Below are 24,472 nucleotides of genomic sequence, written 5' to 3'. Positions count from 1 at the left end.
AAGCACAGTTTCATATCAAAGAACTTCAGTACTGAAGCACAAAAGATTATATCAAATTCCTTCTGATCACTGTTATATTAGAGCAAGCACTAGAGGCTAAACATCAACTATGTTAGGAAAACCTAATTTTGAAATAATGAATGCATCATCATTTCCAACAAATGAGTTAATTTTGGCCCATATGTAAGCATTCTTAATAATTGTGATTATGTTTATGAAGCACTTTAGTTTATGTAAGAAAGTCCATTTACCATGTAATCTATAGCAATGTTAGCCATAATAACAAAAAAACCCCAAACAAACAGTGAGAAGGCTTACACTTAAAAAAATGTTCACTCAGGTATTAATATTCACAGAGAAAACATCCCCTTCAGCCTTCAGCTGGCGCGTGAACCTTGTTTACTCAGGAACACCATCCTCAGGAGGTTTGGGGGGAAATGCAGAAGAAGAATTAAACAGAGAGACAGAGAGAAAGAAATTGCAATGCAGACCTCACTTTATTCCCTTGCTGTATGATGTTTTATAAACCGTTTATAAAATAACCAAAACACTTCAAACCACCAAGGAATACATTCAGCACTGCTTTCCGTCTGATTTCAGATTTCATTGAGAGAAAGCGAGGTAAGGGCGATGCCGTATTTCGCCATCTTACAGGCGATATTTGTTTGAAGAAGGGCTTACATAAGGAAGAATCGATGGAGCTATTTTTTTTTTTATTATTATTCACTAGTTTTCCCTTTGTTTTTCAGATGTCAGATTTCATGCAATTAAATTCATTTTCATGGCCCCTGTTTGCAGAGTGTCCATTTTGTTTAATTCTATTTCGTGTAAAAATACTGCAGCAGAACCCAAAGCTACTAAACTAAGATTTTGGAGCGGCCTGGGAGGGAACGTCCTAACCCCCTAACCTAACCTAACCTCCCTTCCTTTCCCCTAACCCTCTCGCCCCCTAGCTCTGTCCTAACCCCCCCCCCTGACCTTTATTTACCTCTTGCGCCTGCCGCAAGAGGTAAATGTCCCCTGTGCCGGAGGCCTCTGGCCCCGCCTTGCCCCCGGACCATTCCTCCCCACTCCCTCCCTGCCCCTTTTTCGAAGCCCCGGGACTTACACGTCCCGGGGCTTTACGCGCGTTGCCGGGCCTTTGTAAAATAGGCCCGGCGCACGTAACCCCCACCTACGCGCGTAGGGCTTTTAAAATCTGGCCCTTAATATTTTGTTCCTAAAACCCTTAAATCCCTCTCTGCGTGCAGTTCTGCTGGCAGAGAGTTCCATAGAATGCAGCACTTATCAAACTGAATCACTAGACCAGCCCCAAGCTGACTGGTGTTACCGCAGGTCCCGATATACTAAGCCGTTGATATGGGGCAAAACTGACACTTTTAAGCACATATGTGGGCATGTTAAAAATTAGTATGCTCACATAGGCTGAACAGTTATATAGCTTGGTAATGACCTCATAGCATGGCAGAGTCCGCATACTAGGACTTAACAAGGTACTGCAAGCCTTAAAAAATTACAGGGAATATCAAAATGGCCTTTCCCATGAAAAGATACTTGCAGTCACATAGACAAGACGCCATGGTGGACAATGACAGGCATGTATTGGTGCTACACACTGGCTGGATCTTCTCCACCATCAAAAGCTGGTCTTTCAGGCTCATATACTTCTGAAGTTCTTCTATGAGCCAGAAGGGCATCCTTGCTCCATTCACTTCTGCCTCCTGTTACCCAAGAAACAGGGTGTCTCATTCTACTGTCCCCCTCCAATCCCCTCAGATGAGGAACATTCACATGGTTTGATCTGAAAAACTTAAAAAAAAAGACATTATTGCAAAGCAAATTAGTCTAGAGAAAAGATTCTGACACTCTGATAGCACACACTGGACCCATCAATAATGTATGCATTATACTTCTTACATGAAAAACAGAAGACAAGATATGCTCTGGCATGAAGTTGCAGAATGACCCACCAAGGGTAGTCCCGCTTGTCCTAATAGTAGTTCAAGAGAACCAGCTAGAGAAAGTCAAGCAGGCAACTGAGCTGTATTCTTGACTCTCGATCAGGCAATGATCATGAGTGCAATATGTTTGCCTGCTTCCAATGTGTCTAATAACTAGTCTATTAGTATGGCACATTACCAGCATGGTAAAGTTAACTTTCAAACCTGTGCATCACTGCATGTGCGCATGTAAGTAGACAAGTGGAGTGTCTTGGTTAGTGGTCTGTTAGTCCCTCCCATGAACCACCACTCTTACCCCTTCACCAAAGACAAGGCCTGACACTTGCATGGCAGGAACGCCACCCGCTACCGCCATGCTGCCGCTCCTCTGGACTGCCTTAGGCATGTGCCCCTCCTTCCATGTCTTAAAGGGGCCATGGCGGGAAAGTCCATTCAGCACCCTTTCATGACGTCATTGCTCCTAACTACTTAAACTCTGTCTTAAACACTGCTCGTTGCCTCTGCTCCTTTGGGTTTCAGCTTCGATCCTGTCAAGGTGAAGGCCATCACAGACTGGCCACATCCAGTGGGACTCAAGCCAATACAGCATTTTTTGGGTTTTGCCAACTTCTATAGGTACTTAATTCCCAATTATTCTTCATTAACCACCCCACTTATGGCTCTGACTAAGAAGGGGGTGGATACGAAAAACTAGACCATGGTTGCCCTTTGTGCATTTAAATCACACAAGGAGGCGTTCACTCAAAACATTTGCCTCCACCACCTGGACCCCACCAAGCCCTTCATTTTGGAGGTAGATGCATCCACCATTGGAACAGGTGCTGTCCTCCTGCAGCTTAATCACAATGTTCCTACTTCTCATGTAAATTCTTCCCAGCTGAGAAGAATTATACAATAGGAAATCGTGAGCTCCTAGTGGTCAAGATGGCCTTGGAAGAGTGGCCTCATCTGCTAGAAGGGGCCACATTTGTACTGATCATCTACACGGATCACAAAAACCTGGAGCACCTTGCCCAGGCCCAATGACTCAACCCCAGGCAAGTTCAGTGATCTCTATTTTTTTAATTGATTCGATTTTCAACTCGATACTGTCCGACTGACAAGAACTGCAGGGCAGACGTTCTCTCCCAGTCCTTCGACAGGGAAGACCTCATACAGCCTATCATTGACCCAGCCAAGACTTCCTCTTTCTAATGGGAACAACATCACATGGGTGGTAGTAGACAGATTTTTGAAGATGGCCCACTTCATTCCCTTACCGGGTCTTCCAGCGGCTTCTGAACTGGCCAAGTTGTTTATCCAGCATATTTTTCGATTGCATGGACTACTCTGTCATATCCTCTCGAATCATTGGGTCCAATTCACCACCCATTACTGAAGGACCTTGTGATGAAAATTCAGAATCATCCTGGACTTTACATCTGCCTATCACCTTCAAAATAATGGGCAGACCGAGCAGGTGAATAAGAAGCTCAGAAGGTTTTACGTGACTACGTCAATTTAAGACAAGATAATTGGACTTCCCTACTTGTGTGGACCAAGTTTGCTCACAGCAATCATATCAGTGCTTCGTCTGGTTCTTCACTGTTCTATATCATCTTCAGATGATATAGAATGTGTGAATGTGTGGGTCTGTCAGATAATATAGAACAGACCCACACATTCACAAACCTCATCCTACTCTAGATAACTGTCCAGCAGCTACCTTGACAAGCGAAGAACTCTTATAATTATGGCAAAAGACACATCACCTCCTAAACCAAGCCACCATCTATTTTAAAGTTCAAGTCGACATAAGTCAATGTCCAGCACCTCCTCTGCATCCTGAAACACTGGATTGGCGTAGCACATAAAATCTCCACCTAAAGATGTCATCCTTAAACTTTGCACCTTGATTCATTGGACCTTTTCCGATCATCCGACAGCTGGGACCAGTGGACATACAAACATTGTTTACCTCTGTCTCTTTGAGTCCACTATACCTTTCATATATCCTTTCTCAAACCAGTAACTTCTCCTGGTGTGGCAGGCCACCACTTTGACCTCCTGAAATAGCTGTAGAGAAGACACTCGATACGAGGTAAAAGATATCCTAGACATCCACAGGGTCCAAAATTGTTTACAGTACCTAATCACCTGGAAGGGCTATGGACCAGAGAAAAACTCATGGGAGCCAGCCTCCAAACTCCAAGCTCCCCAACTGATACAGGAATTCCACAAAAGATTCCCCCAGAAACCCAGACCCAGAAGACTGGGGAAGGGGCTTTGGAGAGGGGTAGTGTCATGGCTAGCGGTTCACGGCTCTCTCCCGTGAATCGACATACTTATCCTAATACTGCTGATAAAGCCCAATTCTTGCACAGCAGTAAAGTTGCCCACTGCTGCCATGCCATCGCTCCTCTGGACTGCTTTAAGCACACACACCCTTCCTGCAATTTCTAAAAGGGACGCAGTGGGAAATATCCCGCAATGCCCTTTGATGATGTCACTGCTCCTGTCTACTTTAACTCTGCTCTGGTCACTGCTCAATGCTTCTGCAACAGGTCTCCTGGCATTCCTGTAGTGCAGTCAGTGTTGCCTTTGCCTTTACCTGTAGGTATTCTTTTCTTCTCCATGCCTAGACTCATCCATGTTATCCATTGCCTCTGATTCTTGCTTGTCTGTTTGTCTTCATTCCCTCAGACTACTTCTCTGGTGTTGATCTCAGGACTGGATTTGGTCTTCCCTTGTCTGCTGCCTAGACCTGACCCCTTGCTTCAGACTTGACCGTGCTGAATGCTGCCTGCCTTGATCTCACCACTTCTGGTAGTGTCAAGCATTGCTTTTGACAACAATGCTGGAAGCATAAGCTACCAATGTTACTGTGAGAATATTATTCCACGAGCACATTTACATGCAAATTTTGTGTGTAAATTATTTCCCACCAACTCCATTCCCAGGAATGCGTCTTTGCAGTACGCATACATATACATGCAAAGTTCCTTCCGGGCATTCTTTTACTCATGCAATGCAGTTACACATGTAAAACTGCATTTTATGCACATAAATGCTTTTGAAAATAGCACCCACAAATCATGGCCAGGAAATTGCCACTAGTGGTCCCCCGCCATCCTGGGCTCTCAGAAAGCTAAGCTATAGGTTCTCTGTGTCTTATGTTCAGTTACACCAAAAAGGCCTTTCATCATATCTCGCTTCACACTAGAATATGAAGAACTCAACTTTCAAATGTGTACGTGAGTCAACAAATGCTGCAAAAGTGGGTCCATGGAGATTTATGCTAGTATTTCATAAACTGTGTGGCGGGAGCCGCATCTTTTACAAACTACCACATATTTCTTCCCAAAAGTACATGCATAAGAGTCCATAGGCACATCAATTTGTAATGCAGAAAAATGCAAAGTTTCTCTGTCTATTTTATAAAAATACATGCATATTCATTTATTTATTTATTTGTCTGTTTAAAAAGGACTTATTGCTCACCCCTCTAAAGTTCGGGGCTGGTTACAATATAAAACATTCACAATAAAAAGAAAACAAAAAAAAAATATATAAAAACAAAACAAAAATCCAAAGGGATCTATAAAGCCTAAATTATAAGGCTAAACTGAGATTAAATTACTCTTGGAGAGGCCTTATTAGACCCGAAACTAATTAGGCCATGCTTTGGTCTTTGCATGCTTGAATAAATAAATAATTTTTCAGGGCTTTCTTGAAGTCCTTAGTATAGGCTATAGATCTGATAAAAGATGGAATATATATAGTTCAATCACAAAACAGAAGCAAACCTCTCAAATAATCACTCAAGACAAAAGTGACAAACTTTAGAGAGGGAAATAGTATTACAACTATTACCACAAAGACATTTAGAATAGACTAGAGACAATATCATCAGCGTGTGCTCAAGGAAAGGTTTAATCTGCTGTCTCTCGCCCTCAATGGGCCTCAGACAGTAGTCAGCCTATGAGCAAAGATTATTTAATCATTTATTGTCTCACGTCTTTCAAAAAATATATATTTATCACCTAACTATTATACTTATGAATTTCTTAAATTCAAACCAATTTAATTGTGAAGCATCTATTAGAAAATTCTAAACCGGCTTATTATCCAAATTTTAATAATAGAGAATACTTAGCCAATAGAAGGTCGATCAATACCCAACCCGACATGGGCCATGTTTCGACTCTAAAAAGTCTTTTTCAAGGGGAACAGATGTATATATATATATATAGTTCACACACATAATGATTGAAACAATGTGTATAATAAGGCAGGCAGAGGGGAGTACTTACTCTGCCTCTAAAAATACATGTATGTGTACTTGGAATCACCAGTTTGCTGATATCTCCATCAATTCACCCAAACCACCAGTTCCCCTAGACCCTCTGGTACATCACACCAAATACCTACCAGTTCACATACAACTTCCGCCCAAAAATAACAGACTAAAGATAAGTGCGATTTCAATAGCTCGAGTCACTTAGCAGGTATAAAAGTGTGCCGACGAGTTTGATAAAGTAGGTTTATATAACTGCTTACAAAATAGCAATTTGTGCACGTACTTCTGAATCCTCCCCTGGAATGCAAGGCACCTCTTTTCTGCCCTGTTAACATTTACAAGCAACAATGTAAGTACTTGCGTGCATCTATGCTAATTTTATAAGCACAGCTCCCGCATAACTCTTTGAAAATTACCTCCAAAAGTACAATCCCAGTGCCAGAAAGAGTTCACTGCATGACTTGTTAGCTGCTCTTGATGAGAGCTAATAATTTCACGTCAGTGAGATAGCAAAGTAAGACAAATAATTGATGGAAATAGAAAATATTTCATGTTGGTTGTTGTCCTTGAAAATATTTCTCTGATTTAAAAGTTGGAGAATGTATCATTTCGACATCTTGTGCATTACAAAGGGCCACCAAGTGGCAAAAATAACTGGCTAATTTTGACCAGTTATCCTCGATAGAGGCCTGCTATTTCTGCTGCTAAACATCAGTGCCAACTGGCTAAGTCATAAACCTGCTCTGGGAGCACCTCTGCTGCCATCCATCTTTTCTATCCACTAAGGGGTCGATTTTAAAATCCATGCACGCAGGATGGGGCGATTTTTCTGTAAATACTTGCAGTGGCACAATCGGATTTCCCCCAGTTCCCTCCCAGTCCGCTCCAATTAAGGAGTGGACAGGGAGGGAACTTCCTTACCCCCCTACCTTTCCTCCCTCTTCTCTTTCTTCTCCTCTCCTCTCCTCCCCGACCCCTATCCTCTTCCTATCTACTTACATGTTTTTGTTTCACTACTTACTGCTCCTCTGGAGCAGAAGTAGTTTCCCTGCGCCGGCCGGCTGCTGGCGTGTGCTTCCCCTGGACAGCGGCTAATGGCAGCAGTCTCAGCCGATCCATTCTGCCTTGCCCCTCCATGCCCCTCCCCCGCCCCCCTGGCCTGGCCAAGCATGCAAACCCTGTTTTTTACGCGCGCGGGGGCCTTTGAAAATCCGGGCTTAAATGTACAATGTGTGCCTTATGCTTTGAGCTCGTTACAGTTAGCCCGTTGAAAGGGAATGATTTTTAACGGGTAACTCCTGAAACTAGCTGGTGAAACCTTTCGAAAATCCACCCCATTTCTCTCACTTTTATCCTGTCATACTTCTTGGGTGTTTTCTTTCATCTTACCTCTTTTTTTTAAATTATTTTCTTGGCCATGTCATCTGTCTCCCGACACTGACCATGTTTTGCTGGATTTCTGATCCAAATTTAAGATACTTTTGTGGATTTTTTAGAGTTCTGAGAACAGAAGTCTCAAGTATTTACAACTTTATGTACTGGCATGATTATTAAGCTCATCGCAGGAAGGTTTGCTTTCTATTTCTTCTGCTATTAGAGTGACATATGTTGAAACATGAAAAAGAGCTTTTTCATGGGCAAGTCCAGCTGCCTGAAATTGCATGCCTGAATATTTATGGAATTTAACAGATTTTTCTTCTTTTTAGAAAACAGGTAGCTTGGTCATTTGAACTGCTTTATAAACTTCTGAGGGATGGATTCGCTTGTAGGTTGCTCTAAAATAATTATTTTTGTCACTTATTTTAAATTAATATTGTTTATGCCTTATTTTTTCTTTCAGATGTATGATTTTTTTTTAAATGTGAGATGCATGTTTGAGTTATGTTAGGTTTGTCTTTTGATGTAATTGTATTGATAATGTATGGTTTGTAAATCTTTTATGTATTTTGATGTATTTTTATATGTAATAGTAAATTTACCTTGGGCCTTTGGGGACTGGTGAATAGTAAGTCAAATAAATAAATAAAAGAAATAGTTCATGAAGGGGTTGTGGGGGGAGTCATAGTCATCGTGCAATCATGACACCTAGAGATTGATATTCAGTGGTGGTGTTTGAATATCTGAATACGTTCCGTGGCCTCCACTAAGCTGAATAACTACTTATCTGGCTAAGTAGTTAGCTGGCTAAGTGGTGGGCACTGGGCAGCATGGGGGCATAACTGGGAGGAGGTACTTATCTAGCTGTCTAAAACGTTATCCGGGTATTTTTTGCTGTGCCAGTGACTTGAATATCCCAGCTAAATTAGTCAAATATGTTTATCCAGCTAACTTCCCTAAAATCTCCACCTTAACACATACCTGTGGAACATCCAGCTAGGTGCACTGACAGTAAAGATTTGTCTTTCTTTTTTCCAGATGTCCTCTGCCCAAATGTGAGAGTAGAAGGAGATCGATTCCAACATGCCAACGGAGAAAGGGACGATATCCCAGGTAAAGCACAGTGCGCTAAACACAAAATATTTCACATGAAGATGAAGAGAGTAACAGATGTGGCAAAGAAAGATGCAAGAAAAAAAAACAGCTGGGAAAATCTATGATGTGTTGGGTTCTAATATGGCATTTTGCAAGGCTGCAGCAACAGACCTGGCCGTGAAATTGTAACCTTCATTCTGAACTAAATGCTCTCTATGTAACACTGAGTGGCAGTCATCAAAACTATTAAATAATAGGGATGTGAATCATATTTCTGACGATTGAAAATATCGTACGATATTTTCAAAGTTGTCAGAAATCGGGGGCTCCTCGAAACTGATAGGAAAACCCCACGAAATTGTTCGTGGGGTTCTTTTATCGTTTTGGAGAGGGCGGGAAAAACAGCACACAAAACAAATCCCTAAACCTACCCCGACCCTTCAAAACATCTCCCTTAGCTTCCCCCCCAAAAATGTTTTAAATTACCTGGTGGTCCAGTGGTGGTCCCGGGAGCGATCTCCCGCTCTCGGGCCGTCGGCTGCCACTAATAAAAATGGCACCGATGGCCCTTTGCCCTTACCATTTGACAGGGTATCCGTGCCATTGGCCGGCCCCTGTCACATGGTAGGAGTAATGGACGGCCAGCACCCTGCCACAATGTCTACTTTATTGCAGATTTTCATTTCATCTATAAACAGGCAAAACCTTCCTATCTAGCTATTCTACAATGCCATTTAGAAAGATATTGAAGAGGACTGGGTCAAGGGTTGATCCCTGTCAATTTCAAAAACTCAGACCTCACTGACCACCACTCTGTGTCATTTGCTTTACCAACTTTTTTCCCCATTTATAATTTTAATTCCAACTCCCAGATTAGCTAAGCTTGCTCAATAGCCTTCTATGTGAAACAGCATCAAAGGCTTTCGATAAATCCAGATAGAGCCACATCTACCTTACCCCTGATTTGCTTCTCTGGTCACTTCATCAAAGAAATCAATCAGGTTTGTATGGCAAGTTCTTCTTCCTGGTAAGATCCCGTAACCCAAGAGTTTGGTTATGGTAAGGTCATGCAGTAGTTTCCATTCCTTTGCCCACCACTGATGTCAAGCTAAAACCTCTGCTCTTCTTCTCTCCTTTTATTCTGTTCCCATCCATGGTGGGGCTATATCCGCTCTCTTCCAGTCTCTGAGAACCTCTCCTGTTCCAAGCGATAACAGAGCTGTGAGATCTAAAAGCAGCGCCTCCTTCCACGCCTTCAGGGTTTTGGGAATGGATCCTAACAGATCTCACAGCTTGGCCTACCTTTTGATGTGCCCGCGACTCGACCATTGCCTCCTCAGCAAAAAGCTATTTGTTTTCCCTATAGTCCCTTTTGCTTTTAGTCCATCCCCACTTCCCTCAAGTGTGAATATTGAAAAAAAATCCTTAAGATATCTCCTTTTTTTCTTATCCTCCTCCTCACTTAACCCAGTCTCTTTTAACCCTTAGGTTTCATTTACATATCTAAAGGTAGATTTGTTCCCTGCCTTTACTGACTTGGCAGTTCATGCCATTGCCAGTTTAACTGCCCTTCCTGTCTCCTCCTATTTCTCCTGGTAATTTTGCTTTTCCTCCTCCCTTCATGAATGTTTCCGAATGCTATTTTTTTCTTGCTCTTTTTGTTTTCTTCTACCCCTTTGGGGGATCATTGTGCTGTCTTTTTTCTCTTCCCCTTGACATGCCTGAGATGAACACTTTTCCTTTCTATCGCTGTCCCTAGTTTTTCTCTATCTCTTGCATCCTCTACTCCTGACAAAGATTCCTTAATAGGACCATTCACGAAATCCACTCTTCTGAAATCTAAAACCCTTGTTGTCATACAGTTCTCCAGTGTTTAATTGAACCATTTGGTACTGTGGTCACTGACAAAAAAGAATCAAGTGAAATATAAATCTCAGTAAATAATAAATGTAAACAATTTCCAGAAAAGCAGAATTTTTACCTACTTATTCCGGACAAATATTCTAAATGCATAAATAACATTAAAAATCAAACATAATCCTCAGTGTCTCCGCAGTCAATCCAAATATATATATATTCACCTTATATATATTCACTATATATATATAGTTCACCTTATCTAGTATTCTAGTTCATTAGCTTTATATGTAACACATAGCTCCTCAAATTTAACATTTAGTTATTCTACTGTTCCTTGCCTCTTACAGTTGTTACTGTTCCATGTAAGGGCTCCTCCTATATGTAAATGGCTCCACCTAAATGTTCCTAGTTATATGTAAACCGATACAATGTGCAAATGGCTATCGGTATAGAAGAAACTCTAAATAAAATAAAAAATAAATATATATATCAAGAGAGAGAGAGGCCAATAATTAAAGCTATCTAGCTTTATTTATTTATTTATTTATTTATTTATTTATTTATTTATTTAAAGTTAGCTTTATAACCAGGTCGTTCATTATGGCCATACAATGCAAATTAGGGGAAGGGGAGGAGTGTAGGTGGAGTTATGTCGCCGGCAGCACCGCGGGAAATAACCATCTTTTCTCAAAGCGCAAAGAGAGAGAGAGAGCGACTCTTTATAAGGCCTTTTTAGTATCCTGGTGGAGAGTCTTTAAGCTAGGTCGAGAGAACACTGCAGAAATCTCATCGTTGTGTGACTTTCCTCACTCCAAATGACGTCAAATCATCACAAGAGTGTTCTGTTCTGTTCCCATGTTTCACTCTGCATGTCAAAGTGGCCCCTAACCCCTACACCATCACCAAAACCTCACCTCGAGTTCCTAGGTGGGCCTCCTATAGCAGCATAAATAGCTGCTTACTAAGGTACCCCCTCTAGATGCTCTCTCTCCCCTCCCTCTCTCCCTCCTTCCTTCTCTTCTCTCATATCTCAGGCCTTTCCCCCAGCCTAAAAATGCCCAAAACAGAGCAATTTGTGCTATGGGCATAGCACATGTCATCACACAGCTTAATGCTAATGAAAAAGAGATAGGTATTTTTGGCATTGAAACTGTGTGATATCATGCATTATGGCTTCATGAAGCCTGCCCAATTTTATACAAAATTCCCGCCCCCAACTCCTCCCCAATCCCTCCCTTTTTAAAAATTGGGATCGCACCATGCATTATGGTGCTTTTCACATGCGTTAAGGTGTTTTTCGCATGCAAAAACTCCATAACACAAGTTTGAGATGATCCTATAAGTTAGCCAGATAGATAGCACCACCTAGTTATATCCATTGCCCTCCCACTGACTATACAGCTAACTATTTAACTGGATAAGTCCTTTATCTGGTTAAGTGGTATAGCTGGACATTCAGTAGCAGCCACTTAGCTGGATAAGTTTGACTTACCTGGCTAAAAAATGTTTGAATATTTATCCCAAACACACTAGTGAGAAAAATGCTCCAAAAAAGCTAAAAAGGTGAATATATTTGATCCTCAGGCAGCACTTAAAAAGTTCAGACTAGGACAAATGACAGTGATCAAGCTCTGAAAAGAAAGGAAGTAGGAAAAAGTGAACACCACATGTGTTAGCATATGAATGTTACATTTGGACATCTGAAGAACTATTGAAAAAATTGTATTCTCTTTCACCAAATACTGGATACTGGTCTCAGAGCAATTCCCTATATAGTGCAATAAGATAAAGTGAATGCAGAGAATTCACTTTATCTTATTGCAAAAAGTTTGCAGATACAAATTCTTTTGTATGTGTCTATCAATCAAGTAAAGTGTTATTGAAATTGCATTGGTTGAAAAAAAATGTATCAATGTAAACATTTTCCATAAATCGTTCACAGCATGGAAAATACTTTCCCAATAAAAATTAGTTCCTACTTACTATCTTAAACCTTACAAGCAAGATGACATAGAATTTTCTGCCACATTTGTTGCAGCAAGATGCTAACATGCTCAATTGCTCATTAGTATACAACTATTAAAAAAATTACTCATGTATGAAAATTTGATTACAAATACAAATGGTGCATGAAAATTTGATAACTCTTGTTTTTGAAAACACTTTCTTTGTTATCATTAAACAAAGTTAAAAGCATGCTTGAAACATTTTTAAAGCTGTGAGATTTTTCTAATCAGCTCAGGTGGGAATTTTATGTATCACAGTGGACTACAGATTGTTTATATTTCCTTAATTTTTGTTGAAGGTTTTAAACTTTGCAGCTACTGGATTAGTTGTTTGTGTCTATACCCAGGATTCGGTCATAGGAGATAATAAAAGGACAATGGAATTGTGAAGGTTTTATGCACTAAAAGATTTCTGAGATTTTTTCTGTAGGCCATGGAATGTGTTTGGTGGAAATGAATAAAATGTTTTCAGTAGGGGGCGCTCTAGCGCTGAGACAAGATAGTTGCCTGAACCTTTTGCTCAGCGAGCTTCTCTCTTCCTTTTTACCATACGGAGCCTTCGTTGAAAGAGCTTAATGAAAAAAATCACCTAATTCTCAAATATAGTGGCTACTCCCAAAGCTGGGGAAATTGAGGCGGCTTTTGCAGCTGCGGCGGGCACGAAAAGGGCTAAGCAAGATCCACCCTCGCTGGACAAAGCCCCGACTTCAAAATCAATGGCGTCTGCTGAATTGGTATTGACCGAACTTAAACAACTTAAAGATATGATTCAGCTAAACATTGATGCTACAGCGGCTATCCGGAACGATCTCCAAAATATGTCCGCCCAAATGGGGTCCTTTCAACTGAAGCTGGATGATCTAGAAACGCAAACGTTGTCCCTACTGGTGACTACTGCCCCGCTCCCGTGCCTCACGAAAGAGGTGGAAAAGATGCAACAAGAAATAGAGGTCTTATCTAATAGGAACCATCGCAGCAACATTCGGATTTTAGGAGTGCCGGAAGGGGCTGAAGGATCTGATATCATGGCTTTCCTTCTCGAGCTTGTTCCTTCCATTTTACAAATCACTTTCAACCGCCCATTTGAGATTGAATGAGCCCATCGGGTTCCCTCAAAACCTCCTTGGAACCCGAGGTTCCCCCGACCTATTATTTTCAACTCTTCGTTACCCCCAAGCTTTGCTGATTTTGACGGCAGCACGGACAAGGCCCCAATCACTTTTCAAGGCAACCCGATCATATTTGTTCCAGATCTGGCGAAAACCACGGCAGAGCATCGGAAGGCCTTTTTAGCTATGAGTCCTCGGCTTCAGGCCTTGGGGGCAAAGTATGGAATTCTTTATCCCGCTCAGCTAAAAATCACTCTTAGAAACCAGATGAAACTTTTTCATAATGTGAAGGACGCTGAGGAGTTTCTCATGATGCATGATGATGCTTCTGAGATGGTTACCTGAATATTCTCTCCTTTTAGAAGTTCCTGCGTAAGCCGCTCATTTCTGAGCTTGCTTCACTATAAGATTGGGCACAGCTACATTAGACTGTTGATTCTCTTGTCTTTCTATTCTGGAATGGTAATTGACTTTCCACAACTTTTTACAGCTTTCCTATTCTTTATAGGTCAGCAGCAAGGAATCAGCGATGAATTTCTTTTGCTCCTTCTCTCATTTGGATATTTTCAGGGGGAGCCGTTTCCCTATCGTTAATGTCAATCAAACGTAAAGATCTCTTTTATTTTTGACTTGAGCTCTACAGGATATACAAGTAGGTTCTGTAATGATGCCGATACAGTCATTATTATCATGGATCTCTACGGAAGTAGAAGGTTTGGAGCCATCTGCCCACCTAGAGGCTCTTTAATTTTTTTTTCTCCTTGCTTGCAGTGCTTGCACTGACTGGCTTCAGTGTTCTAAGGTCTTTCTTTTTCTCTACATTTTTAAGTACTATTCACTTCTAGTCTCATGTCTAAATGCTGTTTCTCTGCATTTGCTTTCCTCTTTTTTTTCATCCTCTCACTCTTCTCACTTAATATACTTAATATATTAATATTAATATCTCCTTAATATACATAAATTTTCCAGCTCATAATGGCAGAACAGCACCTATGCAATTTACTCTTGAATTTACAAAATGGCCACCACTATCTCCAGCTTTACCTTAGTCTCATTAAACGTCAATGGTTTTTCACATCCAATTTATTTATTTATTTTTTTATTTAACTTCTTTTACTATACCGACACTCAAGACCAGGTCTTATCGTACCGGTTTACATTAGAACAAGGGGAAAAATCAATTAACGTATAAGTGGAAAAGAGAAGTTACATTAAAACAGGGAGAGTAAAAACATGGATGTCGGAAGATAGGACAGAATTAAGTAATTGAACAATAAGTTAACAAAATTACAAACTATAAATTAACATAAAACAATAAATTAATAATACAGAAAACATGGATTATAATTAGCGGAAATATACATGGAAATATATATATATGGAATATATACAGCTGGAATATACATGTTATGTCAGATGGGAGGAGTGGCGGGGGTGAGGGAAAAGGGTGGGTTGAGGTTGCGAGTGGAAAAGGGAAAAAAGAGAAAAAAGTTTGGGAGTGCGGAAACAAAATCATCACTTACCTGCAAACATTAAATGCTGATGTTGCACTAATACAGGAAACTCACCTGAACCATTTAGAATCGACCAAATTACAACAGCAATGGGTTGGCCACATCTTTTTCAGTCTGGCAGTTAAGAAAAAACGGGGAACAGCTATCTTACTTCATAAGCACTTGGGTGCACAAATTTTGCATCAAGCAGCCAACCCTGAAGGCCAATGGAACATTCTTTAATTTCTTTTACAGGATGAAAAATTCACAATTCTCAATCTTTATGCGCCCAACCAAGATGAACCCACCATTTTCCAGACAGCTTTTGTGCAATTACTCTCATTGGACTCAGCTCAATATATTGTAGGAGGCGACTTTAACCAACCTATGGACTCTGTCCTGGATAAGAAAACATTAGCTAAACCTCTCCTTTCCAAATCTATGATGGCATTGAGGCATCTAGTCCATAAATATGACCTATCAGATCCTTGGAGACTATTCAATCCTTCAGGTATGGATTATACCTTCTTCTCCTTTCCTCACTCCTCGTACTCGAGGATAGACTTTTTTCTTGTCTCTAACAAATTGATTCCTAGAATCCACTCAACCAAAATCCATCCAATTCGGATTTTGGATCACGCAGCAGTATCCATGGTATGTGACTTTCAGACTCCGGTGAGTGTGGATCGACAGTGGCGCTTTAATTCTACTGTTCTATTGGATCCAGCCTTTCAAGACATACTCACCCGTAAAATCTTGGAATACTTTCAGTTTAACGATTCCTCAGAGGTTCCTGCCCCTACGATATGGGCAGCCTTTAAAGCCACCATCAGGGGAGAAATAATTAGCTACTCCATCCACAAGCAAAAATCCCACAGAGCTGCCTTACAAACGTTGCAACATGAAGTTGACATACTGGAACGAGCTCACATCCAAAATTCCACATCTCTTACCTTAAATACATTGCTAAAAGCTCGTTACCATTATAATCAATTACTCAGCGAACAGGTGAAGCTTAACCTCTTTCAGAATAAGGCCCGCTACTATGCTGAAAATAACAAATGCAGTCATCTCCTCTCTTCATTGTTAAAGAAAAAAATGGACAAAAAACGAATTGTGAAAATCCAGTCCTCTTCTAAATAAATACTGACTTCAGACACGGATATCTTACAAGCTTTCTGGGACTTTTACACATCTCTTTATCATTTTGAGGTTTTGTTGTCCCCCGTGAGGATTAAGGACTTTTTGGCTCCTCTTTCCCACGTTACTGTCTCGGATTTTCAAAAGACGTAACTAGATGAACCTATCCAGTTGACTGAGATCACTGCAGCGATAACATCAATGACATCCGGCAAGGCTCCAGGTCCAGACGGATTTACTACGGACTTTTTTCAAGCTTTTAAACAAACTTTGGCTTCACATTTACAGTCTTTTTACTCTTCCTTACTTAGTTACCCACATGCATCATCAGCTTTCACCGAAGCCTGTGTGGTGGTGGTGCTTCCAAAGCCAGGAAGGGATGATACAGTAATAGCAAATTATCGGCCCATATCTCTTCTTAATACAGATTACAAAATATTTGCAAAAATTCTGGCCACTAGATTATCTCACTTAATGCCGATATTGGTCCATCCGGAACAATCTGGGTTTATTAAAGGTCGTCTCATCACTAATAACTCTCGGCTTTTCCTACACCTTAATCATCTTCAGTTTCAAAATGACTCCCCCGCAGCTGCCATATCTCTAGACACTGAGAAGGCATTTGATCGGGTCGCATGGTCATTTCTGTTCCAGGCCCTGCAATGGTTTGGTATTGGTCCCACTTTTTTGTCATGGGTTAAACATATCTATCACCTCCCTTCAGCTTTTTTCTATATCAATAACCAGAGATCCACACAGTTTCCACTTTTTAGAGGAATACGACAAAGATGTCCCCTTTCTCCACTTTTATTCAACCTGGCATTAGAGCCACTACTGATGGCGATTAGAAGTGACCCTGCTATTACTGGGATTACAGTTAGTATGGAGATGTTTAAGTTGTCTGCCTATGCTGATGATGTCCTTCTTTTTCTTACAAATCCTATTTCCTCACTATCTAATCTTTTTCCCTTATTTCTACATACTCTTCTCTATCAGGTTATAGAACCAATTGGCACAAAACAGAACTCCTTCCTCTCAACTACAGTGGGTCCCATATAGATATTTCCCATTATCAAATACAAAAAGTACGTAAAGGTCTTAAATATTTAGGGATATATTTCCATACGGACCCATGTGATACTGTTACTCATTGCAAAACCACAATCTTGCAACAACTCTGGATTGCGACACTTAAATGGTCCCTCTTACACTTAACTTGGTGGGGTAGGCTGGAAACTATTAAAATGGTTTTGGCACCAAGAATTACCTATGTTTTGCTATGATGCCAATATTTTTTTCTGCAGATTTTTACTCTCATGTTGATAGAATACTGACAAATTTTTTATGGCAAAATAAAATCCCAAAAATTGCATTGAAGAAATTGAAGGTTAGTAAACAGTATGGAGATGTAAACTTCCCTGATTTCTATGCATACCATCAAGCCTTTATTTTGTAGCAAGGGTACTACTATTTCACTCGATTTCTTCCTGAATTTGAATATCCACGTTGGCATTGCATAGAAAGATACCTACTTGCCCCCCTCCCGATGGAATCTTTTCCTGTTAGCACCGCCTGCTGCGGCAGGCTGCAATCTGGGCCGGGTGTCATGGCCGCCAGCCGCGGCGGACTGCGACTGAGGCCGGGCCAGCAGGTGCAGAAGAATTAATTACCCTGAAGGCATTCGGGGCTCCAGTGGGGCAGACTGCTCTCCGGCTTCTCCCTGCGGCTGCCGCCACATTGTCGGGCTGGCTGGCTCCTCGGGGTTCGGCTCCGCCTCCATGGCTTCTCCTAGGGCTGCGCACGCGGCTGAAGGTTGCTCTTAAAGGAGCCATGACAGGAAGTCGTCATGGCTCCTCCCCTGGCTTCTGGTATTTAAGGCAAGGTCTGAGCATTCAGACCTTGCCTTGGTATTGAGATTCCTGCCTGAGTGTGTTCCTGTGTTCCTGGTTCTTCGTTCTTCGTCCCACTCTGCTCCCCTGCTCCGTGGATTGATTCTTGGCTTCTGACTTCTGGACTGGTGGACGTGTCTTCTCCTGGCTTGATCCTGGTATGGCTTTGGACCCTTCTCCTGCTTAGACCGTGGACTGGACGCGGACCCTGCCTGTGTATCGAACCTCAGACCGGCTTTGGACTCTTCTACGACTCCGTCCTCTGACTGCTACGACCTGCTGGAGGTGCCAGCCGTCTGGAGCCTACAACCTGCAGGAGGCGCCTGCATCCAGACCTTTCTACAGTCTTCAGAGAAGTCACCTAAGTCCCAGCGGCCGGACCCCTACAGGCTCCTCCTGGGGGGGTTGCGTGCTTCCAGGGTGAAGTCTTCAATCAAGCCTCTCCAGTCCAAGCGGCCTCGCCCTTCGATGGTAGCTATCTACCTCGAAACAGGGGTCCACTTTCATAACATTTCCGGGCATAATCTTACCCTCTAGCATTGCTCCCAATCTGCTGCTACGCTCCCTCCATAGAGCGTTTGGGGAATTGGAAAATATGCGTCCACCATCGACTTTTTCCTGGTGGTCTTCTAAACATGGCCCTTTATGGGGCAATTCCCTTCTTTGGATAGATAATCAGCCCATCCAGTGGTCTGATTATCCAGTTTGGAGTACTGCCAATATTTGGTCTATCTCAGATATTACAATCACAAGCTCAGCTCCTTTTCGTTGTTGCAAGATAACTTTCACTTTCCTTAGTCTCAATTTTATGCCTGGTTGCAACTTAGGAATGCTTTGTTATCCTCTGAGGGACGAACAATTTTCTCTGATAAAATTCCTTTTCTGCTTGAGGTATATCTGGAACATGGTCCCAAAGGTCATTTAGCATCCCGCTTATATAAATTGATTAAGCAACTATCACAAGGACCTTCTACACTGGCATTATATAGAGTATGGTCGGAGGAACTGGCAACTACGCCTTCCTTAGAGACCTGGCAATATGTCTGGAATGTTACGATTCGTATCTCACGTTCTTCCAGTTTAACCCAAACAGCATATTTTATAATGCACAGGGCGTTATGGACCCCCTGGTAACGTCATAGAGCTGGCCTAACTTCCTCTCACAACTGTTGGTCCTGTGCAGTGCCCAAAGCCACTTTACAGCACATGTTATACTCATGCCCCTCCACCTATACCTTCTGGTCACAGGTGTGGACAATTGTATCTGCTATCCTTAAGCTGAACGTTCCACGCTCATATTCTATAATTATTTTAAAAGGTGCCCACTCATCTCCCTCGCTCTCTGTCCCTCACTGCAAGTTACTAGACTTCCTTCTCACTGGCGCTCAGCATAATATTCTCTCTAATTGGAAAAATAGTGCTCTGCTTTCGAAGCATTTATGGTGGAACTCCGTATGCTTGTATATTAAATACAAAAAGGCAATGGCTATTAAATTCCGATGACTAGCAGCATGGTCACAAGTGTGGAAACCATTGGATGTTTATATACCTTCTATCCTTTAACTCTACGGGGTAGATGTCCCCTTTTCTCTGCCTGCTGGACATGATGAGTCACTTTCTCCTTTTCTCTCTCTTTCTTTCTTTCTCTTCATCTCCCTTCTTTTCATCTCTTTCTTCTTTTATTTTTCTTTTCTTTGTCTCTCTTAATGCCATCATTTTTGTTTGTTTATTATAGCAAGCAGGCAATGTTGATTGGAAAATGTTTATATGCCTGGATTAAGTGTTTCTTTTAATTAGGCTGACATGGTTATTTAAATGTACATTGTCCTCCTATATGTATGGCTTTAATACATAATAATAATAATAAAGATTTAAACATAAAAAATGTTTTCAGTAGTTCTTCCAATGTACAAATCGAACGTCCATATGGTAACACCCGTGTGGTTTTCACTTTTTCCTAGTTCCTTTCTTTTCAGAGTTTAACTATACCTTCAACAAATATTACTGCATTTTACCTGGTCTGAACCTTGAAAGTGTTAGTTAAATGGCCAAAGATTAAATATATTAACCTTTTTTGCTCTAATCGGAGTATTTTTCTCACTAGCCCATTCCTTTTTTATGGCTTCTAACAGCAAATTAATGATTGTTTGCATACTCTGCAGGTGAATTGCTTGCATTTCCTAATCATAGTAGCAAATATGTTGAATTTTGTACTCTTTTTATTCCTCTTGTTTCGAGATATAGGCCAAACCTGACTATATATATCTAATGTCATCTCCCATCTCATGATCCCCATTCAGGTCATTCACTCCTCCCTCCTCTCAAGCCCCTCATTCACCTCAGTCTACTCCCTCCCATTTTCACCAGTTCACTCACTGCCCCATCCCCATGATCCACTCACTCCTCCTCCCATGATCCCTGCTCTGTGCATTCAGTCCCGCCCCCCCCCCCCCCCTCCTTTCCCCACCTGTATTCCCTCACTCACCGGCTCTGATGAAAGAGAAAAAGGAGGAGGACAGCCTTGTAGCACCTCCAGCACATTCCCCCTCCTCCCCTGCTGTACCCAAGCGTCACGATGCTCTTTGAATCACTTGGTAAAAATGCCTGGCATTGCTCGGGTCATCTGGTCAGTAACAGATTAAAATGGAACAAAAGTGAAAACGATATATATTGTTTTGTTTTATTAAGTAAATTCACAGAAAACTTATAGAAACATAGAGAATCTCTGTATAAACTACATTGACAGTGTATTAGACACCAACCTGCAGAGCCAAAGAAGGAGAGAGCTGCCGCTGACCCCATCCCATGTCAGATGGCGGTGGCTGAAGAAAAGGTCCTGTGTGTGCGTATGTGTGTGTGTGTGTGTATGAGAAGAGAGGCCTGGGTGATTTTGTGTGTGGGGGGAGCCTGTATGTTTGTGTGTGTAAGAGCGTTTCTCTGTGCGTGTGGAGGAGCCTTATGCGGGTGTGTTTGTGTGTGGTTATAGTTTATAGTTTATTGTTTTTTATATACCGTCACATTAGCCGTAGCCTTCACCACGGTTTACAATATAAATACGATAAAAGAAATACAATAAAACATTAAATAAGTAGCGGTAACAGCTAAAATGTTAAAAGAACACTAATAGAAGAATTTAGCTGTTCAGAAAAGATAAAAACGTTCACTCTTAAAATAGTATTAAAATATGGTAGTACTAAATATAATCTAGATAAAACAATCATTAGATAGCTGCCTGTAGCCCATTTTCTGAGTAAGCACATTTAAAAAGCCAGGTTTTAAGTTCAGCCTTGAATGTTTTTTTTTTTATCTGACATTAATCTCAAAGATGTTGGCAAGGTGTTCCAAAGCTTGGATCCGGCTATGAATACCACCCGTTCTCTTACTTGACTCAATCGTTGCAGATCTTAAATTCTTCTGTGGTACATGTAATTTTATAGAAAAGTTCGGCCATTCTGTTCTAGTTCCGTAAATTAAGTTATGGATTAAACATGTGTGTGTGTCTGGGTGAGCTTGTTTGTGTGTGTGTGTGTGTGTGCGCGTGCGAGAGCATACGTGTGAGTATGTGGGGTGGCCTATGTGGGTGGGTGCCTGTGTGGGGGGGGGGGGCAGCCTATCTGTATGTGTGTGTATGAGTGCATGTGTGTGTTTGGGTGTGTGCACATGGGGGACCCTATGTGTATGAATCTGTGTGTGTGTGTGTGTATGTTGTGTGTCTGGCCAAATGTGCCTGAGAGGCAGGGCTTTTGCAGTCAAAGCATATTGTCTTTGCATTGTGCATCTTCCAATGTTCCAGGTACCACCAGGTATCCACAAACAGACACAAGTGTGTGACTGACATGTGCCTTTTATATATCTTCTATTGGAGATACATTATATAAAATTAAAACTACCTGATAAAACCTGTCAAATGTAATATATATTAAAAAGAAAAAAAGGGACAAAGGCCCCTCTAGAGAATCGCCTCTTCTAATATTCACCAAAGTTTTATCACTGTACGTGCTTTCCCCATGTACCAATCCTTGTGGACAGGTTTCATAGCAATTTTATCATTTATTATAAAAATATGAAATACAGAAAAAGAAATATCAGTTATAGAAGCTTAAACACAAATACCCCAAATTACAAGCCTTAATACTACAGTTTCCAAAAAAAAAAAAAAAAAAGCCCATCTTTCTATGTGGCCTGGTTATTGCTGGGGGGGGGGGGGGGGGCGCGGGGGTTTAAACATTTGAGCCAAAATCCCTAACTCCAAATATACTATAGGCAGTGATACCAGCATTGCCTAGTGACATTAGTGAGATGTTATCACTGTACATGCTTTCCTCATGTAACAATCCTTGCTGACAGGTTTCATAGCAGTTTTCTCATTGAGTAATTATCAAAATATGAAATATAGAAAAAGAAGTATGCAGCATAGAATCATAAACAGATATACCCCAAAATGTAAGCACTACAGTTTACAAAAAAACCCTCATCTTTATATGTTCCCTGTTTATTGCTATGGGGGCAGGGTGACACCTGTTAACCAAAAACCTCAACCACAAATACAGTATATGCACTGCCTATAATAATCCCGCTTCCCCACCTCTCTACAGCCAGTGTGGCTGTCCCTGCAGTGCAGGGCTCCTGCCCCTGTTTCAAGACTCACTGGTGGGGTCCTGAATTGCTTAATTCTTTTTCACAACATGAAAAATGCCTCATAAAACCCACCAAAGATAACTTATCAAAATATGGAAAAAATGACCCCTCTGGGGAATTGCCCCCATCTAACGTTCTCTAAAAGTTTATCCCCGTGTGTGCATTCTCAGTGTAGCAATCCTTGTTGACAGGACAAATATCTCACTGAAAAATTATCAAAATATGAAATAGAGAAAAAGAAATGTGAGTCACAGAAAGCTTATAGAAACACAAATTCCCCAAACCGTAAGCCGTAGTACTACAGTTTATTAAAAATAAACTTCTTTCAGCGTTGCCTGGTTATTGCAGTGGGTGGGGGGATTGTAGCCCTTCTTAGCCAAAAAACGCCAAACCCAAGTATATTATAGGCAGTGCTACTGACACTGCCTGTGATGTGAGAGTTCCTAATCAAGCTTCTAAGAAACCATCAAACGAATTAACGATCGCAACATCTATAAAAAAAAATGGCTAGAAACCTTAAAAAAGAAAAAGTCTTGTGAAATTCTGAGCAAATATTCCCACACGAGGACTTGAAAGAAAATCTCCCCACAACACACTTCAAAGAAACGTCTCAACTTCCTCAAAGTTCTATGCTGTCACTTTGGAGAAAGCCTCCCTTCGGAATGATGTTAGAAGCTGCCAAGGATTTTCTTTTCGGTTGCAAAGAAACCGCTCTTCTTTTTCAATTGCAAAGGAATCTCCCAACGTGGTCCATGTTTCGCCGACAACATGGCTGCTTCAGGAGGAAGTTGGCAATATAGAGTATGTGAGAGCAATTCCTTTTAGCAGACTCCCAAATTTATTTTCTTTCAAAAATGTAGTCTTTATGAATTTATAATCCACAAAGGTTTGTAGGCAAAATGTTCTTGGACCCCCTTGTTGACAGATTGCATGACAACCGTCTCATTGAATGATTATCAAAATATGAACTACAGAAAGAGAAATATGAGTCGTAGAAACATAAGCACAAATATCCCAGATTGTAAGCCTCAGTACTACAGTTTCCAAAAAAAAAATTGGTGGATTATAAATTGATAAAGACTATATTTTTGAAATAAAAAGAAGTTTGGGACTATGTTAAAAGGAATTGATCTCACATACTCTACATTGTTTGATGTATTTACCTGAGAGTTCTTGTAATGACTTTTTTTTTTTGCAAATGATTAAGATATGACACTGAAAAAAAAACAACCCATAAATTAAAAATGTCTATCTATATTCACATAATGATAAACTCAATTCAAAAATTAAAAAAATGATGGAGATTAATTACCTCAAAGAGAGAAAGCAAGTTCATTTAAATGCGAGTGAAAATAGTCACAAAACGGTCTCCACCATACTTAGAAACCAGAAATCACATGATACCATATACCAATACAATATAGCTAGATAGAATGTCAGGGCATACCTAGTTAAATAATCAATAATTCCATTTACAGAAATATATGGAGACATAAAAGTCCTTACATGCACCATAATCATAGGAAAACCCCTATTTGATCTTAAAATTTAGTCCATTACGCACGCTCATGTTAAGCCAATAAATCCATTTTTTTCTTCAGCATGTAGTAAACATTTTTCAATAT

At 40.9% G+C, this 24,472-nt stretch overlaps 1 protein-coding gene across 1 annotated transcript in view; it reads left to right on the top strand.

The window, feature by feature from the left end:
* Window positions 1-24,472, top strand: part of COL22A1 (collagen type XXII alpha 1 chain) — a 791,008-nt gene that overhangs the window by 225,790 nt on the left and 540,746 nt on the right. The window contains exon 4 of the mRNA XM_029592071.1: window positions 8,656-8,730. Within this exon, the coding sequence (XP_029447931.1) occupies window positions 8,656-8,730 (75 nt within the window). The remainder of the gene's footprint in view (window positions 1-8,655; window positions 8,731-24,472) is intronic.

This window comes from Rhinatrema bivittatum, chromosome 2, assembly GCF_901001135.1.
Source record: "Rhinatrema bivittatum chromosome 2, aRhiBiv1.1, whole genome shotgun sequence".
In the NCBI taxonomy this organism is placed as follows: domain Eukaryota; kingdom Metazoa; phylum Chordata; class Amphibia; order Gymnophiona; family Rhinatrematidae; genus Rhinatrema; species Rhinatrema bivittatum.
The sequence above is the reverse complement of the archived record's forward strand: the minus strand, read 5'-3'. Positions and strand labels throughout refer to the sequence as shown.